Source organism: Pithys albifrons, chromosome 2 (assembly GCF_047495875.1).
Source record: "Pithys albifrons albifrons isolate INPA30051 chromosome 2, PitAlb_v1, whole genome shotgun sequence".
Taxonomy (NCBI): domain Eukaryota; kingdom Metazoa; phylum Chordata; class Aves; order Passeriformes; family Thamnophilidae; genus Pithys; species Pithys albifrons.
In genome coordinates this window covers 22,288,706-22,316,540 of record NC_092459.1, presented here as the reverse complement: position 1 = coordinate 22,316,540, position 27,835 = coordinate 22,288,706, and the positions used below count along the sequence as shown (strand labels likewise).

At 40.0% G+C, this 27,835-nt stretch overlaps 1 protein-coding gene across 1 annotated transcript in view; it reads right to left on the bottom strand.

Annotated features, from left to right (window-relative positions):
- LRRC1 (leucine rich repeat containing 1) overlaps positions 1–27,835 on the bottom strand; it is a 65,189-nt gene that overhangs the window by 23,655 nt on the left and 13,699 nt on the right. Inside the window, exons 2-5 of the mRNA XM_071548482.1 lie at positions 27,438–27,555; positions 16,039–16,117; positions 12,913–13,002; positions 136–192 (exon numbers count right to left, since the gene is read on the bottom strand). Coding sequence (XP_071404583.1) covers positions 136–192; positions 12,913–13,002; positions 16,039–16,117; positions 27,438–27,555 — 344 coding nt within the window. The remainder of the gene's footprint in view (positions 1–135; positions 193–12,912; positions 13,003–16,038; positions 16,118–27,437; positions 27,556–27,835) is intronic.

Below are 27,835 nucleotides of genomic sequence, written 5' to 3'. Positions count from 1 at the left end.
CGAGGCTTTATCTCATACATGTCGTCAATTGGAATTGAATACTTTTTCCAGCTACCATTCAGTTTCATGTGTTAGCAGACCTTTAAGAAAAACAGCATTTTATTAATAAAATCAAACACATGAAATGCCACTTACTCAGGTAAATATGTCAGTAAATTTTCCCTCAGTTCCAGTGAAGCCAGGTTATAAAGACTAAAAAGAAAAAAAAAAAGAAAACCCACATTTTAATACAATTCTACTTTTCAGAAGAAAAGTATGTCTTACAAAGTTTAAAATAAAATTGCTGTACACTGATTTTTTGTTGTTTTAATTGAACTACTCCATCACGTGAAAGGCAGAATACAGACTAAGTTTTTGCTTGTTTCTCTGCGATACTTTAACAGATTAAAGATAGAAAATAAACAGACAAAACACAAATTTCCATTTGTTAAAAGGTTTGTAGCTGCAAGTTACTGAACAGAGCATACTCATATGAATTGCATTTACTTCCTTGCTTTCAGAATCTGGCAGGGGCTACCAAAGTTGCAGAGCACCAGGTAAACCCATCACTGTTCTAATGACGGCGTGCTCATTACTGTAAGTGACATTATGCTTCTAAGCAGCTCACTTGCTCCATATCCCAGGCTTTTACTAACATCACCATAGCAACATTCAGATTTCTCAGGGGTTTATTTATGACTAAATGGAACACAAGGAGTCAGACATTATCCCAACACTATAATCTGCTCTAATCCTCCACCATGTCAGGGAAAAACAAAAATCAGATATGGTGACTTGCAAATAAGGAGTTTTCTACAACAGAATATGTTCTGTGCTGGTGTGCAAGGAAGCGGGACAGTGGCTAGGCCTTTAATAAAATCTAGATTCAGAACAAGCATTCCATTAAATTTGAAACATGTTAAATCTAAATGGGTAGACCTTAGGAGAAAAAAAAGAACACCATGCATTAAGACCAAGTTAATTTTTTTTCACTTTAAACAATACAAAGGTACTGAATTATAGGAGCATTAGTTAGCCCCAGTAAGAAAGCAGTTCAATAAAACTTAAAAAAAAATTCACACTGCAACTCTTAATAACAGCTATGTAAGCAGAGAAAAGCAACAGAACTGATGTAATGATTTATTAAAAAGGAATGAAAATTTTTCATGGATTGACTTTTGAATGGTGTCTGAAAAACAAATCCTTATTTTGAGCACCGACTTTGTATTGCACTCAGAAAACAGTGAATGTAACCAAAACTCCTGTGAGATTTCAGTCCCAGCAGCCCTCTCCAGCTTTTAAAATAAGCACTTTTTACTCAATGTGTTCTGTATTCCATCAGAAGAAGTACAGATGAAATATGCCATATAGGTGAAGATACTTTAGAAGAACACTATTACAAATTAAAGTTAAGTGAGAATAACTCAGCTACTGTTGCACAAAACCAATGACAGAAAGAAGGCAATAAGGAAGCCATCATTCCAACAACACAAGAGAAAATTCACACATAAAAATTTTAATACTACAAAACACAAGTCAAGATGGGACATGGTATTTGACATCCTCACAGAAACCAAACAAGTGAGGGGAAAGAGAGAAGGGGTGATGGAAAACCATTTCGGTCCAAAAGGAATCGGGTCTGATCTTACTCATACTGACACCCACATACTGCCATTATATTCTTGTTTACAAGTTTTCTAGAAACCTAGTCCAATCTTCCTTTGAATTTTGCACTTTCTCTTCAAGTTAGTATTAGGTGAGGCCTATGACTCATTTTTATCAAGAGAATACAAAAAGGATGCACACAGTGCCAAGCTGCCTTGTAATCTTGTGTTTACACATCACCCCACATTTACTTATCTCCTTTCCTCATAAAGTTGAAGTGTTGATGAGTAAAATGGGGCAATCTCTTAATTTCTTTTCTTACTTCAGACACCACTTTGGCTGTGGCTAAACAGAAATCTTTGTCAGCAAAACCACATTCAACAGCAAGAACTTGGGAACCACCATCTTTACCAGCCTCATCATATCATTAAACTGGGGCAGGCAGTGAATCAGCCAAGGAAATTGATCCTGCTTAAAAATAACCCAGCAAGGAGAGTAACACAGATCTCTAATCCAACACAGAATAAATCCCCTTAAACACCTGGGCTGGTACAAGTGCCAAGGAGGTGCAAGAAGGCAGCTGTACAGAACACTATGGGGACTCCATGGGCAGCTGTGCCCCTGTGAGCACCCATCCGCAGCCACTCTGCACCCAAACACGTTCCATGCACTTCGGAGACTGACTGTGGCCCGTCACAGTCCCAGAAGGTTCTCTTCTTAGGAGAGTCAGCTACCTACTGAATTATGTTTTCATCTCTAATGACACAGCTTTCTGAAGGAAAACTGCTTTAATTATTCTACAGCTATTCTCACCTGCAGCATGTTCACAACTCTAGCTCTACCCTGGAACAAAAAAATGACACTGCCTCACACTCCTTTACTCTATCCTTTTTACTTCTTCCAGGGTATTAAGCCCAAATCCAATGAAAGCAAACCCCAGTAAGCAAAATAAAGCTCCCCACCCAGTAATGTAAAATACAGACTAAGTCTATTAAGTTTAAACCAGCAAAGCTGCACCATTAGACTGAATGTTTAAGGTGGATCCACCTGATAAAGACATCAGAAAATGAAAGGAGATATGTGACTCTTTATTCTTAAATTTTGACCAGTTAGAGAAACAGCTCCCAACAAACCTATGTGCTGAAACTTAAAATGTGAAAATATCAAAGTTATTATATAAAGTAGCATCACATAAAAGCACCCTGATGTACTGAAGTACCAATCTTCAATACATTAAAAAGCAGAGGGGATAGCTTGTCCTTAAATTTACCAACAGGTTCTTAACATACTGTACGTTCATTAAGATTTTTCTAGTTTTAAGGTATGTTAAGAAACAATTTGAAGTAATTTGCAAGAAAAATCCTACATTACTTGCTATTTTTCAAATATCTTTTCTGATTTAGTAACAATCTCTCCAGAAGATATAACCCTTCCTCTTCTCAACTACAAACTGCAATTTGTCAGAATACACTCCATGAAATAATTCCTTTTTTTTTCCTATGCCCTTAATTTTACAGGTGCACTGTCAGTCCAGCATTTACAAAGTCCCTGAAAGGAAATAAAGCAAGCCATACGCGAATGATTTTTGAGTCTTTCTCTAATTATAATCTTCATCGAGAAGAGAAAAACCTCTCATGGGAAGTTACCCCTTTCAATCCATAAACACAAAGGCAACAGCAGTCTAGTCTACTCAGACTAAAGACAGTTCCATCAGCAGCTGTTTATCAACTGCATGCAGAAACACAAATACACCACAGAGCACTGCAGGCTGCTCTCCAACGAACAGTCCATGTCTGCCACCAAAAATCAAACAGAAAAAAAATCCCAAACAAAACCAAACAGAAAACAACCAAAAACCCACCACCAAAACCCCGACAAACAGAAAATGTGCAAGCAAATGTAATTTTATTCCAAAGGAGAAAGGAAAAAAACCTCCTAAAACCCCCTAAACTGTCATAAGAAATTATTTTACTGAAGCTTGTAAAAAACATTAATATTGTAATAATTCTCACTACAAAAGCTACCATTCACACCTCAAACACAGAGCATGTGTGTGAAATAACTGAGCACAAGGAAACAGCCAAAGTAGGAGGAGGATGCAGTTAACTGAATTAATTGTCAGTTTTTCATCTAAACATTCCAGATGATTTATGGTGTAAGGGCAGAACCAAGTAAAAATTAAAGGCTAAAATGCCTGTTTCAGTATAAATCAGATATATACTTAGTGCTGTACCTACAGTAACTGTAGATACCAGCATTCATCACATGAGCTACAAGAATGAAAAGAATGTGAATTCAATTAATTGGCAACAAAACTAAGAGCAACAAAGTAGACAAAAATGCTGGAATTGTCTTTCCTGAGCATTCCTGTCAGGATTTGAGAGAAAAATTCACAATCCAACAGCCTATAGATAGGTAATACCACAAATGCTCCTTCATGCCTGCAGTGGTCTCCTCTAAAATAGAGATTAGACTAGAATCATCCACTAAGATCAGAAGAAAAACCTGTTGTTCTTTTTCTTCCAAAGTAAGTCAGTTTTTCTTTGGATTGATTACAATGACATTATCAGCAACAACGCATCCTACAAAACAATCTTTTCACAGGCAGGTGACTCTCTAAACAACAGCAATTCACTGCAATAGGTAAAACATCACTGAAAGAAAAAAAGAAAAAGAAAGAAGAGACAGAGACATGTTTCCGAGTTACTCTGGATGAAATTACATTTTTAAGGTACAGGATACATTAAATATACTTTGTCTTGTAAAGTTGTAAAATACAACACTTAGATGAGTTTATCCTAGCACTAAGAAATTACAGCAGACAACACTATATATCCCATTTCAATTCCAGTCCCTGCAAAAAGACTGGGAGCATCCAAGCCCTTGGCATACATCAGCAAAGGCTACCGAGAACAGCACTGTGAGGGGAAAAAAAAGTTAAAATTACAAAGGCAGAAAGAGAAATGTGGGAAAAGCTAGGTGAAAATGGAAGATAGATAACAAAATAAACTGATGTAAAAGCTAAAGGTGCTCATTGAAAAAAAAACTGGACAACGCCTTCTCTGAGTAATAAAAGCCACACTGTTTGACCTTATGTCAAGAGCAGCACACAGCTAAGCTTTCAAGACAAGAAATCAGGCTTTGGGAAACAATGAAACAAAGCTGGAAAAGATGAAGATCTAAAGCACCTGCAGAAATCCATGGCCCTGCACCCTTTCCATCGAGTTTCAGACAGTTAGTGGAATATAAAACCCCAAATGTAGTTTTTCCTCACATTTGTAAGAGTTCAAAAAGAAAGGAAAGACAGGATAATGGGCATAGTCCCCATATTTATAAAGAACAAGGGGAGGTCCTGCACAATAAGGATAGCTAAGGGGAAAACACAATACACTTTCTGAATTTGATCTGGTACTACATCTTTTACGCAGCAGCAGCAATGGCTACAGAACACAAACCAAGGATGCAGCACACAGAAATGAGATGAAGTCCACATGCTGGCCAGTGCACTGAAGAAGGACTTCAGTTAATTGGGCCAGCACCTGAAGATTACTGGTACTTACATAACACCTGGCCCTGCATCTCTTTGAAACATTCATTGTGACACTACACTGGGAAGGAAGGGAGTCTAAACTAGGCAACTTACTGTCTTTTTCTGTGCAGAAAACAAACATGCTGGTTTTTCTATCTATTCAAGGGTCTTCCAAGAGATGAGCAGGTAACTGTGGTACTCTGACAACAGCCTAAAAATGCATGAAACCAGCCATATTTAAATATATTACAGCCCACCAAGTTTCAGTTTGTAACATTCAGGAGAAAGGCGCAAGAGGCTTTCCTTATCAGGTGTTTTCTGGAGTCTGACAAGAAGACCAGCACTCTAGTAAGAACAATTCTAGTCACAAAATCTGAAATTAATGATTATGTTCTTAACGCTCGCAATTTTCTACAGAGCTGGGGGAAGTGGACACAAGTTGCAGAGGGGAAATACTCCTGTCTTGGAAGACTGATTTTAAATAGGCACCAAAAAAATAAAATTGGTAATTTTGTCATCCTAGACTTAAACGGCAAAGGTACCAAAAGCCAGAGAAAGAGCATTGCATAGTCAGTTACTTGAATTGAATTGTTAATGCCATTAATTGGCTTGTAAAAAACTCTTCCACAATTAAAAACAGGATAAAAACCCAGTATCTTTCAGCCACTAAGTGGGAGAAAGCCTGAACAGATGGCCAGTAGTACAAGTAACATCCAAATTTGAGAAACAGAGTAAAGTTCTACAGTTTATTGCCAAGGAATTCCTTAAAAATGTTAACAGAATTAGTCTAAGCTGCTAATTAAGACTAGCTTTCTACATAAGCTTGGCTTTCAAGTGGCTGCAATCAGTTCTACTCTTTCTCTTTCACACACAGCAACAAGCCAGGACCAAAAGAATGGACAGGAACACTGAATTCCCTATGACCTTCAAAAGGCACCATCAAGAAGAAAAGAGATTTGTAATTACAGCTCAGCGTGTTCACTTCTGAATGCTTTAACCAAACGTTCTCCAATTTGCTTACCAAGACTACTGAAACAGATTGGAGAGGCTAAACCAATTCACTACTACAAGATTTCATTTTCAGAATATCTTCCATTCTACTCATGAAGCATCACTCTTCAATGACTTCAATAAAAATGAAATTATTTCATTTTAAAAAAAATCCTAAATATATGTTAAATATTTTTTTCTTGTGTAACATACAGGATGCAATATCTCATAATTAAAGGCCAAATGGCACTGCATTCACTATTACATTATTAAAGTGCTCCTGGAATAAACTTCAGAGTTCCTTAACATTCAGCTTTGCCATTTAACAAACAACTGTGATTAACACTGAAGGCTCTATCTACTCAAACTCTGTAAATATTACTTGCCATGCTGAATTCAGATAAGCCAGAGTAAGAGCTTTTAGTACTATTTACATCAGCCTAGGCAGATCACCTACCTCCAGTGCTCCTTCCATGTATTTGCAAGATAAGTCTCCCCATCACTTCTGCTGTATCATGTAAGACCATATGTTAACCAGACATTATTATTCTAAACCTGAAAACAGAATTACGTTGTCTTGTTCCACAAAATTTTAAGAATATTTTCCATTCTGTGTGATGCTACCAGATGTGCAACCTACACTTGAGACATCCAAGCACACACTAAGAAAAATACAGTCAAGGCCAGGCCCAGGAATCAGTTTATCAGGATGAGTATGCCATTCTATCTGTTTCTGGATCACCTGCAACGAGCATGTCATCCTTGCCTTTGAAGACCTTTTATTTTCCAGCTACTCCTATACCCTTTAATACTGGAGATTCTGATTCAGAAACTGCTGAAAAAGTCAAAACTTCTAGAAATAAACATACCTATATGTAAAACCACCACGCTCAGCAACTAACTCACATGAAATCTCTGGATATTTGTGGTTCCACACAGTTGAAAAGCAAGCCTATAACAAATCTTTTTGCAAAACAGTGCTCCTAAAGTGCAGCAACATTTGTTCTATTCTTTTCATTATGTTCACTTTCACAATGAAAAGCCTATTTCAGCATTCTACCTGCTAGCTGCAAACATTAAGAGGAAAATTTCTCTGCTTACCTGATAATTCCCTTTCAGTAGTAAGGTCCACAGATCCATTCAGCCTGCTTGCAGCTTGGGGGTAAACCAGACTCATCAGTCATCGGTATCAGAATATCCTTCCCATCTAAAGAAATTCACCCCTCCCCACATCAAAAGTTTCTAAAGCTAAAATAAAGCTATCCTACTTTCTTTCATCACTGACTGTGCAGTTCTCTAAAAAAAATAATAAAGCAGGGGGAGGGGAGGCCATGAATGATGGGGATACTACAAATCATTATATTTCTATGATCTTTTCTTGAATTCTCAGGATTTTGAAATCATGTCCAAGTAGGGGACCATCTGTACATTTTTAGGGGGGGAATAAAGGCTGCATATAGCAAAGGGTATTTTTTATTTTTCATGTAGTGAACTTTCAAAATACCCTACCTGCCAGTCATGAATAATCTCATATTTTAAACCTTAGCATCCAAAAAAAAATAAGGTCATCTGATTATCTTTTCTAGGCACAGACAAGACCGCTGAAAAAATGGCGAAAGCTAAAAACCAGGTATGGAGTTAGATGTCTGCTGTGCTGATGGGCAGCAGCTCTTAAATCATAATTTAAATCACAGTAGTGAAATTCTCCCCTTTGCTTCAGCTGTTTAAGAAACTCGTTGAATTTGTTTTCTCCACAGAATCTGACAGATAACTGTCTATTTCAAATAGGCAGTTCATGCTGAAAGGACTGGTTTTACAACTAAGGCAAATTCCTCATGAAGCACACTTCTGAGAGTCTGATGCTAGATTAAATATCACAGACATAAAAGGCTTTCCAAGGAAGGTACCTGGATCTTGTTCAAGCCTAAGAACCACAAATAAACATTCAAAGCTGACAAAATCGCTCTTCCCTTTCTAGACATTAAGCCAAGAGAGCACTATATGGGTCTCTAAAATCACAAATTTTTGCTGGTAAGAAACCAACAACATAGTGGGCTGAAGCCAACACTAGAGAAGGAACACATATGGACTAGAAAGGTGTGGGGACAGACATTAGATTAGTCACAATACTACTGTAAGGTATGCCCTAGGAAGCCTTACAGACAAACATCCTGATTTACTCAAATACTCTTATACACATTCTGATTTTTGAATTGCAGAAGTCATGCCCCGTGTTTTGGGTGCTACACTAATAAAGAAATATTGAAGAAAAATCCTAGAAGCCAAGTGGAAATTCCTAAATGTTACCCATGCTGGGAGGAACAGGTTATTCCTGCTCATTGGGCAGTTCTACAGACACACACAGCCCTGCAGCATAGGCAAGGAAATTAGACTTACTCTCATTGACTGAGAAACACTGTAAAAGACACTGCTATTCACAAGTTATATGGTGTAACTTGTTTCTCCAAAAGGTTCAAACTAGCCAACAGCACAAGTCCTGCTCCAACCTGCATCCACTTAATTATTAGCTTAAGTATCTCACATGCATAAGCATTCACTGTTTTACTCCAGATAGCAACCAAACTATGAGTTAGGAGGACACAAATCACAGAGAAACACAAAAAGGAGCAATAGCAATATTAAGACATCTAGTCTGTTATCCAGTCCTAAAGCAGTGTATAGCACATCTTTCTAGCAAGTCTTGAAACAATCCATAAGCTCGAAAGAGGAAGGCTTCATCCAGTGAGGAAAAGTTGCCAGCATATATACCAGCACTCAATAAGCAGATTGAAGTGGTCATACAGACTAAGAAAAGTTGACATACCCTGAGCATGACTATGCATAAGCAAGAGGAAAGGCAAAATGTTCAAGGAACACTTTGCCTATATTCTTAAAACATTCAGTTGTGACCCTTCAAAACATTCCTTTCAGCAACACAAAGGTAAAGAAAAATATAAAAGGTCTTTGCTGAAGAACTCTTAACAGCATAGTAAAAATATTAACAGAACCCTACATATCAGTGATTTGAACAAGTTCAGCCACCAGCCTCGGACAGTGAAGCTGAACATTGGCATTCATCTTATACATCAGATCATGGGAAAAACAGACTGAATATCTGAATTCACAAGGAAGACACACTACCACTAATGTCTCACCGCAAAGCAATTCCAGTCTATTATCTGCCATTAGGAAGAACCTTCTTACTAACCTTTTAAGTGCTGTTGTTTGTAAAATATTTGCCATTGCTTTTGCTGCTTCCCCATTTAAGACAGTACAGCAAATTTGCATTGCCACAGGATTTTAAATAAGTAGTTAAAAAAAAGGAAACAAAAAACCAGAAAAACCCAACCACCACTAAATATATACTGAACACTGTACCACACAAAGATGAATTAGAGATTTCACTGGCTATATTAGACAGTTTCCTAGAAAGCACTGTAAGACTGTAAGAATTAAGGATTCATTTCCCCAAGTTTCCACATACTCCAGTGGTCAGAAGACTTGCAGTAAGTACATGGACTTCAAAATTTTCCCCCAATAAGCCCAACTGTAGTAAAATAAAAACACCAGTTTTAGTACGTTCGCTATTTGACAAATATCATACAGAGCACATAGGTCCAGCCTATTCCATCAAATAACACCATGAATTATTATCCAAAGCACACTGAACTCCACTAAGGCATTTGCAAACACATCCAAACACTTTTGAGAGCTTTACTTAGTCTGTTCAGACAGAAAAACACAATTAGCATTGCTTCCTAATTACCAGCATTTTTTTGAGTCCCAGCAGATGGAAAAGAGCAAAGGAGAGAACAAAGAGTACAAGTAAGCAACCTTTGGAGAAGCAGCAGAGCACTTCACTGCTGTTACCAAACACAGGATGGTTGGCTCCACCATCAAATTCACTTGGAATAAATGATGAAAATTTTATGAACCAGAAAAGGAAACTTGTTGGTAGCCAGACTGAAAAAAAATAAACAACTTACAGACCTAATGCTAAAAATTCAGTAAAATTCACTCTCAGAAATGATCGCCTTAAGGACTTGAGGTTGCAGTTCGAGTTCACTACAAACAAGAACTCTCAATAATTTCCATTTAGAACCAGACAGGATCGCTTTCTGTTGCTAAGACATTCCTCAACAGACTTCAGGAACAGTTAACATTTTGGGCAGACACCCCATGAGTCTCCCTCATGCTACATTAACATTCTTCTGAACTCAAAAGCATCCATTATCCTCAGTCCAAGCTTACTGTTAACTTTGCACTTGCCAGTTTCCCACCTACTGTGAATACCTGATGAGACAAAAACAAAAGCCCCACACATTTGTCTCTGCTTCCTTAGGCATAAAACTGATAACAAAAATTTCTAACGAGATTAAAGTGTTTTTGTAAAAATAAAATATTCATATTCTAGACAGCTAATGTGGAAGCACTTCCCAGATCAAAGCAGCCCTGTCAGACTTGAATTAAAAGTCTGTATCTTCAGAAGAACTCACCAAGACCACCAGGACAAGCAGATGGGTCTTCCTGATGCAAGTGAGGACCCCAGGTTTTTAGCTTCAATATCAGGAATCAGATACTGAACCTTGAGGGAGATGAGTTACACTGCTCTGTTCTGCCACAGCTCACATAGGGCTGAAATAGCATCACAGCATTCCCATTAACTGCTTAGAACCAGTATGAGGCCAATTTTCACCTTTTTTTCTTGCACACTTCCACATACTGACATCTCTACAAATGTCTACTATCCCCATTTTAACCAAAGTTGTTGCCAGTCATTCACTCCAGAAAAGAGGCTATCACCATTCACACTATCAAATGACAGGCAGGACAAGCACGAAGTCAGAGCCACCACAACCACTGAGCTCTTAAGGAAGCCAGCAACCTTCGTCTAGCTACTGTCTGCAAAGCAGCAGTCCACCTCATGCTTTGGCAATCATTTCAGCTTGTCACGTTTCTTGTATTTATTTTCAGAATCAGGTAGGATCCCAAATTTTTGGCCTTGGTTTTCAGTAACCGCAGAGTTTGAACAGGCCTGGTTTTAGCTGTCAGTGCTGAAAAAGCTCTACGAAAAGTTTTGTGAACTTTTACTGAAAAGGAAGAACGTCACAAAAGCCCGTGCAATTTTTAGGTAAGACTTTCCCCAAGTCACTTGGGTGCACATCAGCTGTACTTTTGCTTGCGGAAGGTTTCAAAAGACATTTTTCACTTCTCTTGCTGCTGGCATGGTGCCAGCTGACAGCTTTCATATCCATGGGAAGTGGCTAAAGTAATGCTGGTCTGAACTTGACTACATTGCATATTATCCTTTCAAGAAGGCTCCTCTGCTTAGAAACAGCTGGATTTTACTGAACCAACAACAAACCAGTCCAATGGGTAATAGAACTGTGCAGCTGTTTGCCAGGGGAGAATACTAAAGATGTCTACATATGCTCAAAGAGAAACTGGACAAGTACATTGAAGAGAGATTCATTATGGGTTATTACGTGTGTGTGTGTGTGTGTGTATGGTCAGACTCCACAAAGAAAGATTTGGGAAGGGCTCTCCCCACATGGGTGTGCCCTTCCAACCTGCGCAGTGGATTTTTTAGGCGAGGCACAGCGTGCGTAGAACTGGCCCCACCGTTTAAGTCCTGAGGTCCATTTGCCTCGGCCAAGTGAGCTTGGACAGTGACAGTGAAGTCCTCGGGACTGTCACAGCACCCAGTACTAACCAGGGCTGACCCTGTTGAGCATCTGAGATTTGGCGGGATCGGATGGCAGGGAGGCATTGAACTGCCAGGGGACAGTCCCACTGAGACTCAAACTCATGACCTTGGGATTCAGAGTCCAGAGTGCTCTCCTTTACACCACGGGACCCAGACAAATGAAAAATCTACAGCTCAGGAAATCCTCTGAACCAGAAACAGTCAGAGGATGGAAAGAGGAGTCAACAAACACATGCTTCTTTTCTTAATCCTCACTAGGCAACTACTTATTGCAACTGTAGAAGGAAGCTGGGGTAGATGAGCCTTTGAGATGAACCAGCAGTCATTCTCATATATTCAAGTGAGGCTACATGGAATTACCTCTTCTCTTTCAAAATGGAAGAGATACCCTTCTCTTCACTAAGGGGACAGAAATTTCCCTTCTGAAAGCACGGATGTTCATTTCAGACAAAAGACGACAGATAAACACTGCTCACTTCACTTTCCCATGTGTCTCCACTTTGAAGTCTGCCCCTGCAACCCTGCTCTACTTTCCAGAGTTAACAAACACATACTAAAAGCATAGAAAATTTCATCTTAAAGAGCTTTTCCCTCCATCTCCACAGCTACCACTAGAGTTTTTTTTCAGAACCAGACTGCTCCCATAGTTAGTCATGAACCTTCTAATTTCCATCCTGATTCCAGCCAGCTTTTACTCATCTGTTCTTGTGCCAACAATTGCCTAGTTTTGAGTTAAGCTGCCAACCAGCTGACATAATGGATCAATGGTCTACTACAATGTAGGAAAGCAGAAGGTCAAATCTACATCACAAAACTCCTAATTAATTTTGCACCTAAAATTCCAAGTTACTCTAAATCACAGATAAAAGAATTGAACCATACACATACATGCTGCAGATTCTGCAGTAGCCTGCTAAAGTCAAGTGAAAAGTCAAGCCTGTTTCTTGAAACAGATCCCTAGGACTTGAAAGAATAGAAAAAATAAGGGTAGACCTGCAAATAATTTTATGGGTATATTACATACAATTATGCAAGTCATTAATACAAGTATAACAATAACAAGAAAATAAATTACGAGAGTAATAAAGTATAAAAAACTTACTTTCCAATGTTTTCAGGTAGTGCTTGCAGAGAGATGTCATTTACTGAGAGACACGTTAGATTCTGCAATTCAGGAAAGCTTTCAGGCAACCTAGGGAGATATTAATTCAAATCAAGAACTTCCAAAATAAGTATTCTTATTGACGTGAACACGAGTTTATTTAGCAGATATACACACAGAGGGAGGTATTCCCAGACTCCAGCATGACTCTCAGAAAATTCTAAGGATAATAATAAGAAAAAAACCCCATGATTTAGTGACTTTAAAGTTCATTCTGTGTCAAAGAACAGGTAATATACCTGTCTCCTAACCCCTTTCTTCCCTGTCCATAATTTGCAACTTCAAAAAGCTGTAAGTTTCGAGAACATTTTAAGCATTTTCACAAAAGTTAAAAAGAAAATCGAAGTTATTCAAGAAACCAAAACTTTTTTACTATTATTTTCCTGTATCACCAAAGGGTAAAATAATTAAAACTCATTTTTATTCAGGCTTCAGTTACATACATTATTACAGCATAGCCATTTTGCATTACCTACTAGGCTGCTCTTCAATTGCTGTTTTTTAAAGAAACGGTCTATTCATTATGAAGACCATGTTCTGCTGTTACAGCATTCTACATTTACTGGTTCACAACACAATACCATGTAAATCCCTCCCTTCTTACACTATAAAATGCAATCATATGCAAAACACTCCCAAAGTTACTAAAGCCTTTAGGTCCATCACACAGTTGGTCTCCTAAGAGGCCTGGTTCCCTCTTCCCTTCGCATGATGGATTCCTGTACCACTCACTGGCAGCCCAGTTGTACAGGAGGCAGGATGGGGTAAAAGGGCCAATGAGGTAAGGGAGCAGAAGCCCCTGGCCCAGCCACCCAGCTTCAGCTGAACCCCTAGAGCATGCAACCCAAGCTCAAGCTGTAGCATTTGATTCCTTCTCTTCTCATCACTCAGCTCAAGGCACGGGATATGACCTGGAGGCAAGTAGCTAAAGGGAGACACACACCTACAGGCAAATATAACTGTGCATAATGGGGATGGGGAGAAAGAAAACAGCAAATTACAAGGCGTGAGGGGGGCTTTTCAAGTACTCACCTCTGTACTGCACTGTTTGTAATTTTTTTGACCTTATTAACAGAAAATACTCAACATCTTTAAAATGTGAGCTCCACTGGAACCACTCACTATTATTTAGACTAACAGGTTTCAGAGTGGAGTTAAATTGTTTGATTATCTTTTGCTCAGCCCTGAAGTTGACAGGTAGTTGGACTCGATCACTGTAGGTCCTTTCCAATTGGAACTATCCTATTCTATTTGTAGGATGCAGTGGACTTCCAGTCTAAACTACAATAAATGCACCTACTTTTACTTAATATAAACCTGAAATCATCTGAAAACAGCTGGGAAAACAGTCTGCCAGCCACTTTTAATGCTCCAGTTTCGTCAATGATCTCAGTCTGACTATGAGACAACATACATTGTATTAATGGGAAGATCTCCAACTTGGACTTGGAGGAAACAAGGACAAGAATTAATGGCTAAAAAAAGTTCCAGAATATTATACAGAAATAGAAATAACTACTAGACTTTTGCACTCTACCTGGGCAAATCAGTGACAAAACTTACATGCTGTTTTATAAGTAAAACTGAAATTCTGGATCTCATCAGAGAAACACCTGACAACTGCACGTAAACAGTTTCTGGTATCTGTACTTTCTACTTAGTAAACTGCTTGGAGTGATGTTTTCCAGGACATGCATACACTCTGGAGCCACTTTATCAAGAATTTTTAAAATTCCCTTAAATTGTCAACAAAGAGTTAGGAGATCTACTCCAACACCATTGAAAAACTCTTTGGTGAATTCCACGAAGCTGTAGCTGTGCATTACGAGTACTATTTAAGAAAACATATTACTTGGGCCTCAGGCTTATTGAACGCACAAAATGAAGAAAGATAACTAGAACAGTTACTGCAGAGAGTTTTGATTTCAATACCATGAGGTGCAGTTCTGAGCTTTATATACTGCACGCTGATGCCTGGAAAAAAGCTGTTCAGTGACCCTCAGCACTTGCGTATCTAAACATCAGTTCAGCTTCAGTTTGCTTTGCTGGATTTTTGTGGTATTATTATCCTCACTGTATAAATAGGCTACAGAGCCACAGGGATTAAGATCACAAGTGTCCCTTTAATGCCCAGAGATGTGACTTTCCAGAGAACTAAGAGGCACTGTGGGTGATATTCAAAGCGCACTTCTGAGGAATCTAAGCTGCCCACAAGTGGGAGAAGCTGTCTTGCAAAACCACCGGAGCAGCTTAAGCTATTACAGACACTCTCCTGTTTCTCAGCTCTCTGGCAGACCAGCCAGCCAGCCAATCCTGCCATCTCAGTGCAAAGCAAAGCAGGTCAGTGAGCACCCACTGTGAACACTCTGGCTTATGTGACTTGCTCAGCGTCTCAAAGGAGCTCTGTGGCAATGGCGGGTTTAGGAAACAGTTCTCCAAATAGTATTCAAAGGCTTTAACTAGCAGACCACCTCTTCCTTGCCATCTCCAAAACTCCTATACTAAAAGTGCACATAATCTCCAAAACTCAGCTCACTGGAACGCAGATAGGCAGCAGACATAGAAGCCACCAATATACACAGTGCATCTGCCTCATGTTACTGCATGTCCCTGTGTCCCAATTGATGGGAGAGTGATGAAATGCTAGTCCAAGCTCTAATCATTAGTAAAAGCCATTATCTGCAGCAGCTGATCTACAGTCTATTCCAAACCATCAGGCACCTGGGTTTGTGCCAGCACATTTGTGCTAACCATTGCTTTATCTCTCCCAAGTATGAGGATGATTTTCCTAGGCATATAAGAAAAGGAATGAAAATTACTTTATAGACAAGCAGATTTACATTTTTCCTGGTCGGCTAACAAATTTCATACCCTCTCAGGAAAGATGCACATCACTTTTTACATGTAAATTTTTGCTGCATTCCTTGCCAGAGAAAAACACTCTTAGCAAGATTACATGGAGAGTCTAGATCACGATTTTTTAAGGGCTTATTTAAAATTGTAATTGCTACAGCAAGATTGCAATTCTGGTATGTCAAGTACTAAGGAGAAGAAGGTGGAAGTTACCTAGTCAGTGGATTCCCACTGAAATCTGCTACCTGTAGTGCTCTGCAGAATGAGATGCTTTCTGGTATTTCAGGAATATCTGCGGAAGAGAAAAAGAAAGGAAAAAAATTGTCAGCAACTTTACTGTATCTACACTGAAATTATTGCTTCATGACATTGAGTAACTTGCTACTGCAAGGAGTTATCCTGCTATCTTTCAAGACATTTCAACATGCAAGACTGCTTCATGTCCAAGTACACAACAATCAAAGCAGAGCCATTTTGTGCTTTTCACATCCCATTTTCCCTTCCTGCTCCATGCTCATCTTCCCACTGCTCACCTGTCCTTGGACTGATTGTTTATCAGACTCTGCCCATCAAAAAAAAGCAGACAACCCAGTGCTAGCATTGTCCAAAAGAGCCAATTATAATCTGACCCTCTTATAATTTGATCAACACATGCCACCTTCAGTAGCATAGGAAAAAGTATGTGGGGAGGGAAAACAAGTGAAAGAAGAAGAGAATGTGCAAGTCTCTCCATCTGCAACATACACTCATGGAGCAGAACCAGTCTTCCTCACGCTAAAGCCAGATAATTCGAAAATATTATTCAAACTGCTGGGGCACAATTAAGTACTAGCACACTATTTCAGATTGCAAGAAAATAAACAGAGATAGTTGTACATGAAAACAGATTATTTTTTTTCAAGCAACTTCAATATAACAGTTTTACCTACTGAAGTGAAGTAAGTCTTAAAATTGTCTTCTGGCCCTCTCACAGCAAACTGTATCTCCACAAATACACTGTGATTCTTCTAATTAAGTCCTTGTTTACTGTTGTTGGCATCCAGCAAAACTTAAACAAATACTTTTGGTTTCCTTGAATCTCAAAATGAATCCTTATGATTCATTTTGAAAATAAGTCAAAAAAGAAAAGAGGTAAGTCTTAAAGTTAGACTTCTGCTTCCAAGTATTTTGCCATTTCCATTTTTACTACAGAGCACTACGTCTACTCCATCTCCTCTTCTTGCTATTCCCATCACAAACAATAGTTTGGGAAATGCCTTCATAGATTTTCCTCATGCAAGAGTTACCACTGATCTCAGTAGCCATGACTAACTCAGAATTGACTACCTATGTATTTTGTTCCATTTTCTCCCCAAAAGAGGTATGATGGAGAAAGTGCAGGAGGGGAAAAAAGCACCTGCTCACCAGGTTCATCTCTTGCCAGGTAATCTAAGCAAATGCATCTATTTTGAACCATTCCCAGTTCAGAACATGATCACAAAATGCCTTGGGTTGGAAGGGATTATCTAGTTCCAGTCCCTTGGCAAGGGCAGGGTCAGCTTTCACTAGACCAGGGCTGCTCAAAGCCCCATTCAACCTGGCTGTGAATCCTTCCAAGGATGTATCCACAACAAGGGTTATAGTGAATTGGGTAACAGACTGGTGACCTGTCACTAGTGGTGTTCCACAGGGCTCCATCTTGGGCCTTCTGCTCTTCAACATCTTCATAAATGACTTGGACTGGAAGGGACACTAAGCCAGCCTGCAGGTGACACAAAACTCAGAGGAGCTTTGATTCCCCTGTAGACATGGAGGCACTGCAGCGAGACTGTGGCAAATTAGAGGGCTGGACAATCACCAACCATATGAAGTCCAACAAGTGAAAGTACCAGATTCTGCACCTGGGATGGGACAACCCAGGATCTACAGACAGACTGGAGAATGAGATGCTGGAAAGCAGTGCCATGGAAAGGGACCTGGGGGTCCTGGTCAAGGGCAAGTTGAACACGAGTCAGCAGTGCCCTGGCAGCCAGGAGGGCCAACTGTAATCTGGGGGCATCAGGCACAGCATCGCCAGGTGGTTGAGGGAGGGGATTGGCCTGCTCTGCTCTGCACTGGGGTGGCCTCACCTTGAATAGTGTGCAGTTTTGGGCACTACAATAACAAAGATATTAACTTAATAGAGAGTGTTCAAAGGGGGGTAATGAAGACGGTGAAGGGTCTAGAGGGGAAGCTGTATGAGGAGCAGCTGAGGGCACTTGGTGTATTCAGCCTGGAGAAGAGGAGACTGAGGGGAGACCTCACTGCAGTTACAACTTCCTTGTGAGGGCGAGAGGAGAGGCAGGCACTGATCTCTTCTCTGTGGTGACCAGTGACAGGATTTGAGGGAATGCCCTGAAGTTGTGTCAGAGGAGGTTTGGGTTGGATATGAGAAAAAGGTTCTTCACCCAGAGGGTGATTGGGTGCTGGAACAGGCTCCCCAGGGAGTGGTCACAGCACCAAGTCTTTGGGTGATACTTCTGGACATACAGCATGTCTCTTGGGGATGGTCCTGTGCAGAGCCAGGAGTTGGACTCAATCCTTGTGGGTCCCGTCTAACTCATCACATTCTGTGATTCTGTGAAGTATTTGAAGGGAGAGTCGAGAGGATAGAGCCAGGCTCTTCCTGATGGTGCCAAGCATTAGGACAAGAAGGGCAGAAACTGATGCACAGAAAGTTCTACTGGAAGATGAGGAAGAAATTCTTTACTGCGAGAGTGACCAAGCACTGGAGCGGATTCCCCAGAGAGGCTGTGGAGTCTCCCTCACTGGAGATACTTAAGAACCATCTGGACACAACCCTGTACACTGTGAGCCGGGAGACGGGATCAGAAGACCCACTGTGGTCCCTTCCAGCCTTCCCATTCTCTGATTCTGTGAAGTGCATTTTTCCTTCCTCCCTGGATACTTTCACTATTCCTTTTTTGTCACCACCGATCTGGACAGAGGAAGAAAAAAATTCAGTGCAACTCTCTGAAGTGAGGATCAGTATACACTTATACATTTGGTGCATTCAACAAGGCTGAAATACACCTCATTTTAATTGCAAGGCATCTTAAACAGATTTCTCTGGCAAATCACAACCAAATTATGAGCAGATCCTTTATCATTACATGTGAAAACTAGTGTAACACTGTGTTGACTAAATGAATTCAGAAGAGAAAAGGCAAGCAGCGTTCTAGTATATGACAAAAAACATTGAGTGATAATTACGTCAGAGAAAATAACGGTACATACATAATAAAAGCATTGACATAATCAACTGGAATGCAGCAGAGAATATTAAAATATACAAAGAAGTGCTTTTATCTCTTGCCGGATTAAGAGTTTTTCACCATTAGTGTTGACTACTCAGTTTCATTACAGACATTAACATGTATGTCTCTGCCAATACTGGCAGAAGTAAGGTTGAATACTTTTCTTGCCACTGTTGGATAACCAGCTCAAATCCTACTTAAATATCTAGGATTCTTCTAATGCTACACTCTGACGAATATTCTGCATTTACATGATGCCCCAGATGTTCTGGCATACAGACTGCGCAGCATTGCTAATAATAAAGCCATAAACCAAGCATAAGCCCTGTGACGTGACAGTACAAATACACTGGCAGCAACAAGTTGTGGCAGCAGAAGTGGATCAAAATCAAGCTTGGCAGTCATGTATACAAGAGGGTATGTCTCCCCCTCTTCGTTCAATACACCTCTTCAGATGTTTACTGTTACAGTTTGCACATGAATTTGCTAATGATTTAACAAGTCCTGTACAAGTAACTTTAAAAGCACGTTTGACATTAGGGAATTCTGCGTTGCCTGGATGAGAAAATTACTTCTGAAAGTATGCCAATACTTTCTGGGTTGGTTTTTTTTCCAGATTTTTACAACGGCTACATCACTCAATCCCCATTCCCCCAGTTTTCTTCCTCCAGTGGCTGGAGGGGTGAGGGGAGAAGATAATCTTATTTTTAAACTGATAAAACTTTTTGTATGGCCCAATTTTGCAGCTTTTTTTATTGAATTTCAAGAACTGATAATATTTCATCTACCCAAGCCGACACAGCCAGCATGCGTTCCACATCATGCAATAGTGAACATAATTTCCAATACCTGATCAATATCATGACAGAAATGGCCAAGAAAGTCCTATGATGCAACAGGGCTACCAGACCAGAGCTACTCAAACAGTAACTGTAGCTCAAAATAAAACATATTTTTCCAAGAGCTTTGCTGAAGCCTCAGACATGAGAGATGCACCACTTTCCTGAGGGAGACTTTACAATGCTCAAGAGTCTTTCAGCAAGCAGCTCCTGGATGCAGTCATATTTTCCAGCTATGAAGGCAACACAGAGCACTCTGCCTTAGAAGGGCTGGACCTGGCACACTGCATACATGCCAGCAAAAGTCAGCTGAACAGACCTGACCTAGATGGTCATAGTGAAAGGCTCACCAACAGGTATACACAGCACAGGCCAAGCAGCTTTAAATGCTTAGTGACTAGTAATTAAGCAGTTGATTGGTTTACACCAAATTTACACTCAGAGAAGTCCATTCCAGACTCAAAGACTGTGAATCCATGCAGTATTATTCCTCAAGAGAGATAACCAGCAGCAAACCAGAACTCATCCATTCAATGCAACATGCAGAAGATTCTTCCCCCTCCTCACATATATAATATACATTATCCACTACAGTATTTACACACACACATACACAAAAGGTCCATTGAAGCATTAAGCACTGCAATGCTCAAGTGATTTAGGAGCCTAAAGGCTCTCTTCTCCCTTCCACTGCTCTGTGCCACCCACTTAGAAGGGTCTCTGAGAAGCCTGCCCTCGGGAAAGCTCTGCTTTCCAGCCCTGCTCTCCACCTCCTCCACCTTCCAAACAGGGGAGGAAGGAAACTGCCCACTTAGTCAAATTCCTTTCAAGTAGGAATTTGTGCTGCAAATATTTGTTTGTCTTTGTGAAGGGCTCTCCAGCTGGAAAGCCCAGCTGAGCAGGCTGTTGTCTCACAGACACCACCACTGTACCTCTCTACTCTCCCAAAAGCAACCAAGGGCAGCTCCCAGAGGGTCTGACTTGGTAGGAGGAAGGGACGGAGGAAGGTTACCCATCCTCTTCCTCCATTTCCACACTGAGATCATGACACATACACTGATGAGACAAATTTCCTTTTTTTCCAAAACCTGGTTTTGCTACTTGCCCTGAAGACTAAAGTAACCAACCTCTTTAGATCAAGTGCTACAATTTCTGGGGCACAATGTGACAGGAGTCACGCGGTTCTTGCAAAGTCTATTAAGTGGCTCTTGAACAGGTTGTAACATTTTCCTCTTCAAACTCTGAGGCTGAGGATATACAAAATACAAAAGATACATCTCTTTTAAGACCTGTCTTTAAAGCTTTAAGGAAAATTCACCAACAGGTTCAGCTTGGGTTTTCCCAAGTAAATCCCTTGCTGTATAATTAACAAGGAACTGAAGAGACATGTCGCATTTCTTCTCCTCACTGCTTCTGGGTACATCCCTTTTCCAAAAGAGAAGAGCAGCAGTGAAAAAAATTCTCATGAAACAGCATTTCACGGATACATACATGTGAGGCATGTTACTTGAAATAAAATTGTGCATGGACATAAAAACAAGTTGGTTTTTGAACAGATAGCACATGGTAATTCAACGGACTGTCCTTCTCAGCTGCTGAAAGCAGCAGTACCAGCTGACAAGGAGTTGGAAACAGGAGAAAAAAGAAAGGGGAGAGCGAGAGGAGTTAGATCAAAGATTAGATCACAAGAAAACAATAGTTCCAGGTGAATTAAGTAGAAGAGCTCAAGTTTGACAACATATTTAGGTCTTCTACCTTTTAACTTATACATACCAACAGAGAGATAAACAAGGCTTGGAGACATAAGGAGTTTCACCTTGTACCTTGAAGATAACAGGAATTAAATACTCTTAGTCTGAGAAGGAAGGTGGGAAAAGCATAAAAACTAATATTCTACCTATGAAGCTGTGGATAACAGAAAGAGCATTAAGTGTTTTAACCACTGCAACTGAAAGTAGACCATTTAAATATCCTTGCTGTGGAGTTCTCAAAGTATCCTGATAGCTGAAGACAAAACAAAATACAAGTTTCTAAATTTGCAACTGTGATCCATTTTGGAAGCAAGCAAAATATAAACACAAGGTTCATGGAGTACTTGGGACACTGGTCTTCTAAAGACTGACTTGCAAACTCTTGGACCTTCTCAGACCTCACACAGCAGTAGCTCTCTCCTTACACAGGGGTACAGTTATTAACATGCTTCTGAGGAACCATCTCTACTGTTAGGATAATCTTAAAGTAGCATATTTATCTTTTCTTAAATCTGTCATTATTTTCCTATAAATTACAGCATACGTGCCATAATAAGGCAACTGTGTGCAGAGACGATTTTGGAATGAGGAAATCCTGATGTCCCAAGATTTGTGTCCAGAACAACCACACCATCGAGACAGTCATAAAAAAAGCTCAGTTTAACCAGAAATGGGTAGCAGCTATCACATCATGTAGCCGGAATCCATCTCTAGGGTAGGTATGAAACATAAACTGTATACATTAAACAAACGGTATTTATTCTTAATGGATATCACAGTAAAGAGCCATGTTCAGATTTTGGTATCAAGCACCAAGCAGAGTCAAATGTGGCTTAACAAGATCTGCCCACACACAGATTTCCACAGCAAAGCCATCACTCCTTAGTTCACAAAGTAAAGCAGAGAGCTGAGTCAGCAAACAGAACAAGCATAACCCCTCTACCCAGATTATAAAAATCTGCTTCATTCTCCTGTTCCACACACTCTTGCATCTTTTCCACAGTTTTGAGACTCAGGGCTTGGACACAACACCAAACTGCAAGGTTACAGAGCACTTCCACAGAAGAACAAACAACTTGAGTCCCCTTACCTGCTGCCAGCTGGAGAGTCACTGCAGACAGGTAATGCAAATCTGCCAGCACAGAGCAACTACAGAGGTGCCATGGGCTTGCATGACCAGGTCCTTGGTAGCCACATTCAATGAAAGCAACAGTAGCAACAGATAAGCTTACTATTCAGCAACTTAAAGGCAAAGAAGTGCAAGAGGCTCATCTCCTACATAAGCAAAGGGGTTAGCCTGCATCAGAGAAGGGGGTGGTCAGCAGGACAGTTCACATGGCACCCCTGCAGCTGGGAAGGATAGCAAAGCCACTGCAGTGTCTAACACCCAACATCCACTGCCCAGTGTAAGAGCTCACAGTGATTTCTTCTTATGCTAAAAGAGCAGAATGAAACAAGCTGATGATTATCTGTCAATGGCTATGAAAGGTATATGATATTAAAAACAAAAATCCAGGCTTTCAGAACACCTGTTAAGAGAAAATGTGTGTAAAATAGAATTTTTTTTCAAATAAGAATATTACAATTAAATTAACACCTTCGAGGCATTTTAAGGAATGTGCAATAGCATGACAAAAACACATAATTCAAATCTGGAGGATTTAATATTTGTCAAAGGCAAACAAAAACCCTCTTCTTAGAGAATAGGGATACTAAAAAGGAATGCACCACCTTGACAAGAATATAGTATACATACATTGTATACATAATCTCAAATATCAGCATGCATTAAATTAACTTTATGCATTGCCCCTCCTGTCTAGAAGAAGCTACGGAACAAGAAAAGCCATTAACATTTTAATGAATCTCAGATGGCAGGGCCCTCAGCTTTAAGAATTCGGCCTCCAGGGTTGGGAAAGAAGAAAAGAGGGGATGTAGTCACTGAGAGAAAACCCTGAGGGACAAGAAGCATGGCTAGCAGCCTGCCACAACTCTCAGGGATCTGAAACACACTGCATGCACTTGGGGAGAGGGGGGAGCTTAATGAACTGCCAGAGAGGCACAAGAGAAAAACTACAGAAATTCGAGCACATCTTTCTACCTTTGGAGATTGCACCTTCTGAATCAGAGGGTCTTTCAAGACTTGCCCGAGAGAGTGTGCAAGTTCTATGGGAAAGCAAATAGCATACAGGCACTTCTGGCTGTGCCTAAAGTAGGATCTTTAGCCCTATCACGGAGAGCGAAGACTTACACTGAAGCTCAATGGAAAGCACTGGAGCCCCATCCAAACTTCAGGGACATCAGTCAAGGATGCTTCATTGACCCAGTGCCTTCACAAAATTCACCTGTGATGTGAGAATCCAGGAAAAGCTTGGGGAGTTTGAGGGAACCAGCAGTAGTTTCAAACACACAGCAGTAGAGCATCTATCTCAGAAAATTCCCTAGGGAATACTCCCAATCTCAGACACGCTTTGCCAGCAACTCAAAAGCTCATGCATCCGGTGTTGAAATCCTACAAAGTCTGTGTTCTTTAGCCTTAGAACTAGTACATCAGTTTTTTTAACAACTTAATACCAAGAAGTAGAGACAAACTGGATTGCCAAATAAGCTTCACAGTGTTCACCATCACTATGCTGTTTTCTTAGCACAACTTCCCTGCCCACTTATATTCCAATTCTTGATTCATCCATTCAGCCTTTGCTCAAATAACAGCCTCAGCCAGACTAGGAAAGCACAGCGGGGACGCTTCCTAGGAAAATCTGCATGAACACATGGCCTTGCAGAGGAATAAGAAATAGCACCAACATGCAAACAATCCAGGAAAAGTTTAAGACCATATGGCTCCTAACCTTCCCAAAAACCTTTTCCTTCTGCACCCACTGAGGCTTAATCCCTACCCTTCCCAGACTTCTCTCACGTTCACCCAAGATCACAGCGAGCATAAAGTATATATTTACTGAAAATTTTTCAGTTTTATTTCTTAGAGGAATTTTTGTAGTTCTAGATTCACTTAATCAAAAAACTGCTTAAGGGATTAATGATGTAGCACATTTTTAACATATACTAGCATGCCTTGGGCATTTTAAAACACTTGAGAATTTAAGAAAGACACATTTAAGAGTTTCCCTGTTGACCTTTCCTGAGGGGCTATGAACTAGGGCAACTTAACATGGTGTGTAAAACTGGCACAGACACCCAGAACCACCTCCAAAGAGCTGGGAGGGATCCTGCTTGGAGGGCTTGATCCCACCTCCAGATGCAATACCTCACCACTCCCCAAATACAGCTGGCCACTGCAGCCTGAAAGCACACTCAAGTCCAGCCATACAACATACCCACCATCGTGTGAGGATTTAAAGATCATACACTGACCAAGGGGTTAGAAAGTAGAAAAAAGGAGTATGTTACCATTTTATTATGAAGGAAATGGAAGTACTTTGTTTATTCAAAACCCTTTTCTCTTCCTGTGATGAGAGGTTAAAATTGAAAAAGGTATTCCTGTACACAGAACATAAAATGAATTTATATTTGTGCTTTTAAGCTCTTAAGGAAACAGAATGGCCAGAACTGAATGCAATTAGTGCACTCAGCCAGACAGCTAGAACAACAAAAAACACAGAACAATGACCTCTTATTTCCCAAGTTCAGATGTCACCATCACACTTTCCCATTCATGTAGCATACTGTGTTTTGAAAAGGAGGGCTGTTTTTCTCTGCCTAAAAGGAATACAAAGAGTTCCTATTTTTTCTAAACACTCTTGGGTAGTTAGAAACAAAACCTGATGGAGTACACACCCTTGAACAGGACAAATGTGTGGCACATTGAGGATGTGACATACTGAAAGGTGGGTTCAAAATACAAAGCTAAGAAATTAAAATACTGTAAATCTCAAAAACCTTATGTGAGATTTCCCCCTAGAGCATCCCAGATGGTGTGTGTTTTGCCTTTAATGTGGAGAACTGTGATACAACCATAAAAGGACCAAACAGCAGAAAGCAGTATTAGTTTATCTTCTGCCTCAGCCCCCCAGCATCACGTCACACGGTGCATTTTTCATTTGAAGAGTCAAGGCATGCAATAACTGTGACATAATTAAGCAGAGGGAAGTGGTATCAGTCACCTTCTGCAATGAACCACAGAGAAGGCAAAGCAATGCGGTAAAATGGGCGGTTAACACTGAACCTTGAGTATAGGAAAGCAACTGCCTCCTGCCACCTGTATCAGCCCAACCCGTCACTGGAGAAAGTACTTCCCTGTAGAGTAACTTCTAATGACACATACATCTACCCAACGATAAGTGTTCACACCATCTGTTCTTGTTACAGTTGACTTCTCAAGCCAACTTCCAAGTCAGGCTGACAAGAGTTCATATGGCTCTTATCCACCAGCTCTTTCGCAGCTAGTTATTCATTTGTGACAAGAATTACTAAACCCACAGAGTTTCTTTTTGTATAAGCTCTGTCACATACAGCATTCAACTCAGCCAAACTTAGTAGCCAAAATACTGCATCAATTAATGCCCATATATTTCTAAAATATTTTAACTAATCTGTCTCTTCTGTTTCTTAGTTGTGGAGTTTTTCCCCAGTTTTCTTCTCTTAAAAGGTTTTACAAATGTGCATAAAATCATATGGTTCACAGAAATTTTTCAGCAATTGCCTGGAAACTCTTTATGCTTCATCAGTTATATTATCAGATAAAGGTGGAATTAAAGGCACCAACAAATAAAGGAAATATGCTATAGGCTACTGCATATTCTTCAGTCACAAAGGGTCAAAGTGAAGTTAAACTGTAAAGAATAAAAAAGGCTCCCTGTTACACTATTTATTTCCTTAAATATTCAGTTACATCCCTCATTTATTTACAAGGTTACACAACTTTGATTGCTCCCATCCCTTCCATCACAGCTCAGAGAGCATTTTGTGCATATGCACTGCATCTAAGGAGGCAAAAATAGCTGACCAGTTGCGCTAATTTGCTAACACAGATTCACTGTTTCTAGATCACTGGGTCATAAGGCTGCTTAAAGGTGACCCACCAATCCCTGAACAACTTCTAGCACTGGTAAGTTCACCAGGCCATAGAACAAAAAAATATTTTCACTCCATCACAGTGCAGGACAATACAAGTACCAAACATCACAAGGAAATTATAAACCCATGTGGTTTCCAACAACATGTTTTAAAAGAGAGTTTCTCCCAGTATTCTTTTCTGAATTTATCTCTGCTGATGACAAACAGACTGATTCTTCTTCCAGAAGTACAATTAGAAATACCAGCACTCTGCTTCTTGCTAATCCCAGGTAAAGAGGAGAGAAGAGATAAAGAACTGGACTTCTAACCCACAGGACAGAAAGTAGCTTCGGGTTTTTTTACTTCTTTTTTTTTCCTTTTTCCTTTTTTTCCCCCTAGTCATTTCAGAGACTTTGGGAAAAGAAACTAACATTGCAACACATACACATATAAAAATAGGATGTAAAGCATTTTTAAACTGGAAAATAAAGCAGGCTCTCAGAAAGGCAGAACTACAATCAAGTGTTATTTTAGGACTGTATTTCCACCACCAGCTCTCCTCTGCTCTTTCGCTCCTCCCCATCTAGAACCAGAGGTAAATCCATTAATTGCACAAAAAAGTGTTCTGCAGGATGTAGATAGCAACTTCTGAGACAGAAAAACCCTACTAGCCCAGTTTTCTAGACCATGTCATAGGACAGTATAGAATCAAACAAATTAGGATCGGAGCTTACCATTTCGAGACAAATCAAGTTCCACCAGCTGCATGAAATTTGCTATTTCTGGAGGAAGCCGCTGGATTTCATTATCACTAAGTCCAAGTTTCCGTAACTTCACAAGTTGGAAGAAAGGCTGAAAGAAAAAAGTATAGGTCAGAAAACATCACATAACTCATATATAAGCATCATAAATGATAAGAAGTAACTGTAAACCACTTTCAAAATGTGAGCTAATTCAAGTTATTGCCTGACATTAGTTATGTAGATCTCTTTCAGTCCCATATCAGAATGAACAGACTATAACCTGTGTTTTACCTAAAATGAAAATATATGTTTAAAAATATTTGTAATGCTTCCTATTAAAGATCATTGCAGACAGACACCAGCAAAATCCAGAGTGCCTGTTTCAAAAT